The following is an 11,238-nucleotide window of genomic DNA, read 5'->3' as shown; positions in this document are numbered from 1 at the left end:
AAATATATATTTTATATTATTATTATTATTATTGCTATTATAATAATTATTGAAAATATTTTAATTATAAAAATATTTTATATTATTATTATTATTTATCATTTTATAATCAAAAGTATTTTTTAGATTTTTTTATTTATATAAAATAAGGAAGATTTAAAATGATCAAAATATTTTAAATCAATTTTTGTTACATAAATATCATTTTTTTATTATTATATAAATCATCCGAAAACTTTATGATTTAGCTTAATTAGTAAAATATCACTAGGTTGAGACGATTTATGTTTAAATTTAATCATCTAAAAGCATATAAATAATGGTCTCATATATTATGTATTTTCCTAAATGACTATAAGCAGGTATAAAGAATAGCGAATAAAAGTTGAAAACACAAATTTAAAACTATTTATGTCTTAAAAGTAATCATCAAAACCTGAGACAATTTAAGTGCGTGATAAATTTAAGATCCTAAGACGATCTATGAAATAGTAAAAAACTTGGGAAAGATGGTTTAAATTAAAAACTAATTTAAAATTATAAATAATAATATTTTTATTATTTTAAACTGTACTATATTTTTATTATTCTAGTACTCATTAAGTACATTTTAAAAGTTTGATTTATTATTTTATTTATTATTATCTCTTACCCACCTCTTTTCTTTTTAAAATAAATTGATATAATGTAAATCGATATAGTTTGTTACAATGAATTGATATAATATAAATCGCAAATAAAACTTATTTAATAGTACTCTAGGATTATGTATGCTTGAATTTTATTTAAAAAAATAACATAAATTGTCTCAAAATATTAATATAAAAATACTTAAATTCATTGTTCATATATATTTTTTTAATCATCTTTAATCGCTAAATATTGAAATAAATTTTACTCCTAAATATCACAGATTATTATGATTTACATGTGTTCTTAACACAAATTAATCTAAGATAATTTATCTTTATTTTTGGTTAAAATTTTAATTCATAAATTATTATCTTAGAATATGATAATTTACATTCTAATTTAAAACTAAATATTCTAGAACGATATATAAATATTAAAAAAGGACTTTTGTGTATTTGATTTTCTTTAGAAAAATTACTTAATATTAATTCCCCTTTAATTTATATACGAAAAAACTTTTTTTCTATCACTGATAATTAACAGTCATTTTTTTTTACTTTTTTTTAATAACAATTCAAATCTTTAATCGTTGCTCATTTACTAATTTAGCAGTTGGTTAAGAGTAAAAATGATTTCAATAAAGTGACGAGAAAAAGAGGAACAAAGCTAAGTGAACATAAGACATTATTACTCACTGTCTGGTCTGAGGGAGGCCAGCGGTGGGAGCATAGCCATGAAAGTTGTGAGAGAGAAGCGTGTCAGCAACAGCTTCTTCGGAGACAGATGTGGTTTGAAAACATGAAAACAGTGTTGGGTCACCCAAGCCAAGAGAAATCACTCTCTTATTTTTATTCTCCACAGTGTTTTGCATTAGAAGGCTTAGAATACCCTTTATGGTCATAGTTGAAGTTTCCTTTGATTCATAGTTCACACTATTTCCACCATTCTCCATCCTATCTCTCTCTATATATATCTTCTTGGAGGCAATTAAAGAATATAACAGACGCGATGTTTATATAGAAAAAAATAATAATTAGATTTAAAAGATTTTTTATTTTAGATTAATTAATTAAAAAATATTAATTTGTTCATTTACATAATAAACCATGAACATATTATATTTTTTTATCGATTCATCACATTAAAATTTAGAGTGATATATGTATCAATTTTTTTTGTGACTACTTATATGTATTAGTTGTTATTATGACGTGTCTATTTATAAAATATATAACAATTTTTAAAACAAAATCTTACATGTTTTAATAATATTTATAGTAATTAAATAAAGAATAATTGATAAAAGTTATAAAAAAATTCAAATATAATAATATTTTATTATTTAAAATTATATTATTTTTATATTCATGTTATAGCAATGAGACATTTATTATTGTAGATATTAAAATACATAAATAACTTCATTTTGTTTCACTTTATCTATGAGAATCTAATTATTATCTTATTTCATAAAAAATTATATATGGAGCTGTATTTATTATTGGAGAAAAAATTTAAACTTTTTAATAAATATATTAAAAAATTAATTTTTCCGTATTTTAATTTATAATTTTAATATATGCCCTAAGAATATAAAATATATCAATTAAAAAATATTATAAATATTATAATGTAAAATATGATTATTATTTCTTTGTTTATTTGTAGCAGTTTTTTCTTTTATTTGTAGAAGGTTTATAATTCCTTGGTGGGAATTTTTAAAACCTCTGAAACTTGAAGTGCCACGAGATCTTTTGTGAGGATTTTTAAAAATCTCCACAATCTATTTAGGAAGGGGGGTTTACGTGTGTTTAGGAAAGGTTTTATATTGAATTTTTGTGACGATTTGAAATCTCTTTTGTGACAATTTAAAACTCCCACAAATTAATTTTTTAATTTGATAAAAATTAATTATTTTGTGAATTTTTCAAACTTTCACAAACTCTGTAATTATTTATTTATTTTTAATTTTAAATCATTCATTAATCTAATCTCATATACATACTCTCAAATTAAAATTTTATTTTTTAATATTAAAATTTTAAAATTAAATCTTTTATAACACACTTTCTCAATATAAGACATAAATCTATATAACAAAAAAATTCTCAATATCAATAGTTTCAAATATAATTACATATAATATTGTTCTACATAATTACAAGTGAATAGGGTGATCTCCGTCCCATTCAGGGTAGTGCCCTGTCATCCTGATAACACAACAAATACACTATTGAAACTCAATACAAAAATACAAAAAAAGCAAAACAGAATGCGGTGCAAAAAAACAAAAACAAACTGAAAGCATTGAATGAATGAATGAATCATCCCTCAAATCTTGTTAATAGATTGAGAGTGTCCACATGTCTTGGTGTGCTGTTCTCCATAATCAACTTGGCCACCCTTCAAATAATACAACAATTCTCATGCCCTGAAATAAAAATAAATAAATGAATAAACAAGTAATCAGAATTAAAAAAGAAATTTGTTGAAAAATTACACGCAAACCGATTAAGAGGAAAATACATGAAAGAACATCAAACATAAATTATTTTTTTTCTTTAAGTCTTAAAACCTCACTTATTATGGACGCTGGTTAAAGACCCAATTTCAAAACTAGAATTCTTTCATCTTTTTTTCTGCTCTAGCAAAATATGATAAAGCACCCAATTTTTAAAAGAAAAAACAACAATTATGTACAATAAAAATCGAACAAAAACATTAAAATAAAATTATATTATTAATTTATCATAATATTATTCATTGGAAGATAGAAAAGCTTAGTCCAACCCATCAAAAGCTAAAAAAAAAAGTGTAACTTTGAAGCAGAAAAAGAAAAGGAGATTGATACTTGGTACTTGATAAATTTTATTCCTTTGCCAAATCCAAAAATTTCATGAACAACAACAATAGGAGGAAGATCATCACCATTGGTAGAAGTAGCACTGTTTTCTTCATCAGCAGAAATTATTCTCTTCCCATTGACCTTATTGACGACATCAACAATCTTCTTAGGCTTTTGATACAGAATTTTATTGAGCGACTCAGATAAATCTCCAACAACAGCTGAGCTAAAAATTTAGAATCTATAAAACAAATGAACCAAAGAATTCACAAACAGTTCCATCAGCTTCAGATATCCCATCCATAACTTTAACATTTTATCAAACACCTTATCTACAAGAAGATGAAGAAGAAAAAAAGGACCAACAACATTATTATTATTATTAGCTGATAATAAAGCGACATAGTGCAGTTATGCAATAATACAATGATGTATACACAACCATTGTTGCTTAAAGGTTCTGGCGTTTAGTTAAACAAATGTAAAAAAAAAACATTCAAGAGAGACGTGAAAAAACATAGGAGATCCAAATTTTAGTGTATATAGATTGTTGATATTTCTATATTCACACAAGAATTAATATGCTTCCAAATATATATCAATTTTCAAATAAAACAGAGGTTGGATTGGTTCACGTTGAAAACAAAAAGAGGGATTGGATTGTTAATCCCGTGATCCAATTATTAGATGGCACTTAGGAGTACGCGTGCAACTTGTTTCCTTCAACCGGAGAAGAGGCTTCACTGTTCTTGATTAAGGTGAGTATTCTTTTTGTCAGATTTCAATTCCATACTTTTACTATCATTGAATTCTTATGTGATTTCAATTTCCTGACTTAGATTCACTTCACTTCCTAGGGTTTCTCAAACTCAAACACTCTTATAGATGCTATCCAGTGGTATGTTTTTTTTTTCTCTTATGCTGATATTAAATTACTAAGTGGATAGTAAGCTTTTGTGATTTATGATTGCGATTCTAGTCTTTTAGAAGGAAAAAACTTCCTTGATACCAAAATTTTTATTTAATGGGTTCATATTTTATCCAATAGTGCATTTTCGAGAGTGTCTTTTTGGATTTATAATCCAAGTGGTTTTTTTTTTTGTCTTTCTTAGGAATGAATGCACTGGAGCAGAACATGTTGTAGGGTTGACACTTACATTTGATTGAAGGCAACTTAAGTGGTGGAGACTCGCATGCAGACGTGAAGTTGATAATTGAGATCGGTGACATGCTAAATTGACGTCTAATGGTTTTTAATTTTCAATGCACGAAGACCGTGTGAATTTCTTCCAACATAAATTATACTAATATGAACTTTGGACGTAATTATCATCTGAGTAGAATTTTGCTAATGAATTGTTATAGTCTGATGAATCACTAATGCTTAAGTTAGGTGAAAGTCGCCATCCATATTCAAGGGCCTAAGCATATTATTTCTATGCTTGACCTTATTTTTCTCTGTTTTTATAGGTTATTTGATGCCTTGTTTTAAGTTGATATTACATCAGCTTCACCATGTCTTGTATGAAATGCTTTGATCAATTTGAAGAACATGTTACTGGACTTTGCCTACTCCAATAAATGTGAGAACAGAGAATGATAAGCAATAACTGATTTGTTGCATATCTCAAGTTCTAGTAGATATGGCTACTGAAAATGATAAGAATCTTGTCGAAATCTCAGAGCACAGGATAGACATTGCAAAATATATGAACTATGTCAGTGCTCCACAAGTTGGTGCTACAGGTACTTTTGCAGGCACTACACGCAACACTTTCGAAAGCAAGACAGTTTTAGAGTTGAGGTATGAAGCTTATGTTCCAATGGCAATACGTTGTATCAAGTCTATCTGTCTGTTCATCTGCAAGAGTGTCATGGAATCTACATTCCATTACTATTGCACATCGCCTAGGCACAGTCCCGTAGGAGAAACTAGTATCTTCATCGCCATGATGCCAACTCATCTGTTCACAGGCTGATGCACTGGAGGCATGTAGATTTATGATAGATGAAGTAAAAGCTATCGTTCCTATTTGGAAGAAGGAGGTTTATTCAAACGGAGAAGTTTGGAAAGAAAACTCCAAGTTCTTGGAGCGGAGGAACGATCTTAGTAACAAAGATGTAGATTACAGTGCGAAAATGGCAGAAAGCAGTAAAGCACAGAGCACAGCAATAAAAAGCCTTGCTGTGGGATTAAAGTTAAGGTTGATGATGAAGTAAGCCAGAAATAATGCTAGTGTTGGGGATCAAAAGACGTTAGGAGCATTAATTAATTTTTCTCCTTTTAATCAAATAATGCAATAAGGTGGGTTGTAAAATGTTTATAATAGTTTGCAGAATATCTTCATTTCCAAATCTCTGAAAAAAGATTGTAAACTTCTATGAAATATACTGCAATGAAATTAATATATTTCATTTGATAAAGATGATGCCACATTGGTAATGCAACGAGGATTTGATCTCCACTGTATATATGCTGCAATGGCAAATTAAATAGTTGATGTTTGATCTAAATTCAAAGCAGTGTCATTAATCTTTAGGAAGGTTATCACATGTACCAGAAACTTTGGTACTAGTGCTTTTAGTTATTGATCTTTATTATAAAAATACATATATAATACATGGGTTGATCAATAACTAAAGTTATTAGAACCCCAATGTTCTTGAAACACCTGAAAATTTAGTAGCCTTCACATATTTAGTAGCCATTTTATATTCTGGATTCGCTTCAGCCATTTTCTGGCATGTCTTTGTCAGAAAACTTTGACCCTTTCCAAACCTTTTGTAAGGGCAGATGCATCGGCAGCGAAAGTAATGCGAAGCAAATCTTTTAGTCCAACCGTTGTTCCTGGGAACAAATGTCATTTTTGTTTGTTAACTAAATTCAACAGCAAAAGAATCCAAATTAAATTATGAGAGCATTTGAGAGTTTTAGTTATATCAATAAATAAAAGAGGACTTAAATATTAGCTTTGCTGTTTTTCAATCTCTCACAATAATTTAGTTAGGCACATAAAATTTACAAATTGTCTGAGTTGCTCCTATAATAGTGACTTAGAAGTGAAATCATGCTCTGCACAATTGTACCTAGAAGAATGACAATAGATTCCTCCTTTGCAAGTTTGAAACAAAAATCAATATCATCGCTAAAATCTTCTAGAAGCAATAGGTTTAGTTTCACCTGCATTTCATTAATTACAAAGATATTTGAAAGAGAAGCCATTATAAAAGACTTTATAGAGCTTATGTTGTTCTCAAAGAAATAGCATCAACTGTAGTTTTATTCGCAGCTTCTTACCATCATAGTTATGGACCTTCCGGTTTATGAGGGAAAAACATGCATGAAATTTCATCTATCTCTTTAAAGCATATATCCGAGTTAAGTCTCAAATTATCAATAGTTTTTTTGAAAAAAGACTCTTCAGTTTGATTAAGTATACGCGGTACAGCGGCCTGCCAAACCCAAAGCATCATCAATCAACTAAAATAATTATAAATAAGCAATGTATAAATTATTAGGTAGAAACTAACATCGTTTATTTTCATATGAAATTGATAGTTGAGAATCGTTAAATGATAATTAGTCAAATTTGTTAGATTATCTAACAGTTTTCAACTATCAACTTCACATAAAGACATTGCATGTTAGTCTTCGCCAAATCATCATGATTGAAGTTCATTAAATTGTAAGGGCGACCTTAGTTAAACTGAAACCAACAATTTCCTTATAGTAATGTTTAATGAAGCACCATTGTAATCGCATAGAAAAATGAATTTACTAAAATTAGGTAATTAGAGAAAGAAACTAATAGAATTCGTTAGGTAGAAGAAAATTTCAGAAAGAGATTTTTAAGACATTTCACAATTTTCATATTCACTCTGTTATTATGGCTAATACCCCTATTTATATTCTATTTCTATTAATTGGGCCAAGTTCAATTATACTTGTTATAGCATCATGTTTCTTCCTGGATATTTTTGGTTCTTCAACTACAAGCATTGTTGCTATGAAAAGAGGACAGAATATTAGAGAGGAAAATGTGAAAACCTGAATGATGGTCCGTGGCTGGACCTCCCAAAAGATCAAAATACTTTGTAAAGCGCTCAACCACCTGCATACAAAATAAAAGCATATAGTCTTTTTGAATATAGAATTGTACAATAAACGAGAATAAAATAAATAAATAAATAAATATACAAATAAAGCATTTTTGGAAATTATATAGAAACAACTGTCAAACATAGACAAGAGTTGTTAATTAATTCACTTGTTTAGAATAATAAATGAACGGTAATTTATCAGTAGTTAGAGAAGTTGAGAATCACCTAAGATTGACTAATGGAGTTAGTTACCAACAGTGGCTTTTCAAGAACCATAGGGTCAATGAATTTAACATTAAGATTAACAATAAAAAGAATACTAAAAAATGCTAAAAGAGGGAATATATATGCCTTGGGATTTTTGAAAGTGCCACTAGGATCAGTTGTCACAAACCAACCAAGCCTCCAACCAGGTACCATTCATCTCTTGGACAAGGACCCAAGAGTGATAACAGGAACAATAAACCCAAATACACCCATTGGAACAAAAGGGTTGCTCCCAAATGCAAGATGGCCATAAACTTCGTCAACAATCACAATTGTTCCAATCCGTTTTGCAGTTTCCCGCAATCTAAATTACAATGCATAACATAAAAGGTGAAAATTCACTGTCAGTTGTTGATAATTAAGAAAAATCAAATAATTTAATATATTTGACTAAATTATTATCTAATAGTTATTGATTATTAACTTCACATAAAAATAAAAATAACTGTACGTGACTTTTTGTCTAACAAAAAATAGATAAAAATTCACTAATATTGTCTTTACTTAAAATTAATAGTTGATAATTATTAAATAATATAATATCTTTGACTAAATTGAGTAGTCAAATATTATGTGCTAGTTTAAATCGGTTTTTTTAGTGAAAAAATTTTTTTTTTTAATAAAAATACTTATTCAATTTAAAATCTATTTGCATGTCTTTTTTTAAGAGTACTTTTATTAAAAAAATAGATTATTTATTTTTTAAAAAATTAACAATATTTTATTTTTAAAAAATAAAAACAAAATACATTTTTAATATTTAAAAACCCTTTTTAAAAAATTATACAAATATAAAATAATTTTTTTAAATATAAAAAAATATATTTTTTTAAAAGTCAATTCAAACCGATGGTTTTTGAGTAAGAAAAATAAAAAAGCAAAAAATTGGCAAGAAGAATTAACACACTTGTAATATATATCTTTAGAATATAAAATAAATAAACTAAAAAAGTTATAAATATTACAATGTAAAATATGAGTATTATTTCTATTAAATTAATGAATTTTGTTAAGAAATTAATTAAAAATAAAATTAATTCAAGTCAACTATTTAAAAAACAATTTATTAAAAAAATAATCTTTTATTGTTTTAATTTTTTAAAATTTAAAATTAAAAATAAAAAAATTAATTTATATTATAATTAATTCTTTATATTTTTTTAAATTAATTTTTAAAATATCAATGTTTCTACACGCTTAGTGCGGTCCAAACTCCAAATTCCTCAAATCAAATACATAGCAAAATTTAATCTTAGGTTCCCTCCCTATAAGAGTATTTTATGTGTTGGATTTTCAATGGTCAACAACTTAACATAGGCACGGTGATCATAAAAATCTTAGCCGCACCAGAATCTCTCATATAAATATACAAGAGTTCTTCGATAAAAGTCATGTTAGAGAACCAATTAAATATTTGTACAATATATATAATAAATTATTTATTTAGTCTAATATAAATTAAAAAATGAACATTATTTATATTATTTAGAATAACTATCTGCATATTATGGATAATAAATATTTCATGTCATAAAACCACTTATCCCAAAAATTTAAGCTAATTTTGGAGTTCACCAAGGATCGAACTCTTTAGAATTTAAAATTTTGATACCATATCATGAACTCCTCCCAAAAACTTAAGCTGATGGAAAAAGGTAACACTGAGAGTGTGTGTGGTTGGAAAAATTATAAACAATTCCTAAAAATTTTAAGATGGAAATATTATATGTTCATATTTGGTTCAGAGTTTAAAAAATTATTTTCAAATAAGTTTGATTCCAAGGAATCAAAATACCATCATTTCAATTCTCACCTTCTCCTTGAGTATATATGATTCTCATGGGAATGAAATCTTTGTAACAAAGTAATATTTGAACCACACATACCCTAATGGTTATATCTCTAGTACTGAATTGGACATTCCTAAATTTTCATTGTACACATTATACATTGTACAAATATTTTATTAGCTCCCTATACTTCCTCAATGAATAATTGTCGATAAACTAGGGCTCAAATGATATATACGATATGTTTATTTTATTTGTATATTTTTAACACATAAAATAATTTTATATTTACTCAATTCAATACATATTAAAGTTTGGATGATAAATTTTTGAAATACGCATTAAATATATTTTAAAATTATGCAAATACTTTTAAAATTTTACAATCTTATAAAAATGAAAATGATTTAATAAGTTAGTTATTTAGAGTTTAGTTTGAATAATATAATACTCTATATTCACTAAAATGTTTAAAAAATTATTTGATGTATTACATACGTGTACAATTAGTTTCTTATGAGATAATATATAAGAAAATGTAATTTATTCTCAGAGTCCCAAAGTAATTGCCATGACAATATCTAACTTAGAATGGAGAATTAACTAACTTAATTGAAGGATAATAATTAGTATATTCTGAAGCTTTTTCCATATTGAACAATCATGATAAAAGACAATTTAACTTTGAAGAGACTAGTTGATTTTATTTTTCTATGAAATTAAATTGAGAGTAGTAATTGTGTCAACTAATTGATATTATGGTATGAATTTCATAGAATTTGGAGTTATTTTGTTGCAAGAAAGAATTGAGTTTGGTTTTAGATTTTATGGTGTTTGTCCGAAGAAAGCATTATTTAGGAAAAAAAAAAAAAAACTAATGGTCTAAAAATTGGTGAATTCTATCCAACCCCTTATAAAATAACATGTAAGTTACCCTTCATGATGTGTCACATTTTAATTGGTTATTATCTTAACTATAGTTAGGTTATTTTGTAATTTATTATTTTAGATGGGTAATTGTATAATTTCTTAAAATATTAAAATTCTACCGGTAAGCAGCGCTGACTTAGTTGCACGCAACCTCTTTCTACAGTGCATCATTCCTTAATGAGTCGTTGAATTCCCATAGCTTGTAACTTTTCCGTTCTTTCCAGTATAGCCAGCGCGGACTTCATTGCTATTTTCTGTCCTCTCTGTTCAGAATACTGAAAGTATAATTAAAATCAGGAATATACAAATATAATAATAAAATTTGTGCTCTAAACAAGTAAATATATCTTTTATCATACATAAATTATTTAAAAAAATATAAATTATTAAAATTAATAACAAAAATTTAAAATAATAAAATTCAACTTTCTTACACGTATTTTTTATAATATTTTTATTCTTTTAATTTTTAATTTATTAATATTTTATTATTTAATTAATGATTAAATAAATTATTTTCATGAGAAATTATTTTTTGTATAATCTTGAAGAAGAGACCAATATAATAGTTTAAAAATTAATGTAAAAATAATATTTTAAATAAAAAATAGTTAATATTAAAATTTTTAAATACAAAAACAAATTGTATAAATATTCAAGATATAAATATAA

General features: G+C 26.3%; 1 protein-coding gene and 2 pseudogenes across 1 annotated transcript in view; 1 reads left to right on the top strand and 2 right to left on the bottom strand.

The window, feature by feature from the left end:
- The window catches only part of LOC107463070 (probable aminotransferase TAT2), a 9,231-nt gene extending 7,633 nt beyond the window's left edge, over nt 1–1,598 (bottom strand). The window contains exon 1 of the mRNA XM_016081798.3: nt 1,329–1,598. Within this exon, the coding sequence (XP_015937284.1) occupies nt 1,329–1,585 (257 nt within the window). The 5' untranslated portion in view covers nt 1,586–1,598. The remainder of the gene's footprint in view (nt 1–1,328) is intronic.
- Nucleotides 1,599–4,210: 2,612 nt separating this feature from the next.
- LOC107463068 (molybdopterin synthase catalytic subunit-like) lies at nt 4,211–5,782 on the top strand (annotated as a pseudogene).
- A 357-nt stretch (nt 5,783–6,139) lies between these two features.
- The window catches only part of LOC107462973 (probable aminotransferase TAT2), a 6,382-nt pseudogene continuing 1,283 nt past the window's right edge, over nt 6,140–11,238 (bottom strand).

The sequence above is a fragment of the Arachis duranensis genome, chromosome 8 (genome assembly GCF_000817695.3).
Source record: "Arachis duranensis cultivar V14167 chromosome 8, aradu.V14167.gnm2.J7QH, whole genome shotgun sequence".
NCBI classification, from domain to species: domain Eukaryota; kingdom Viridiplantae; phylum Streptophyta; class Magnoliopsida; order Fabales; family Fabaceae; genus Arachis; species Arachis duranensis.
This window is presented reverse-complemented; position numbering and strand designations above follow the sequence as displayed.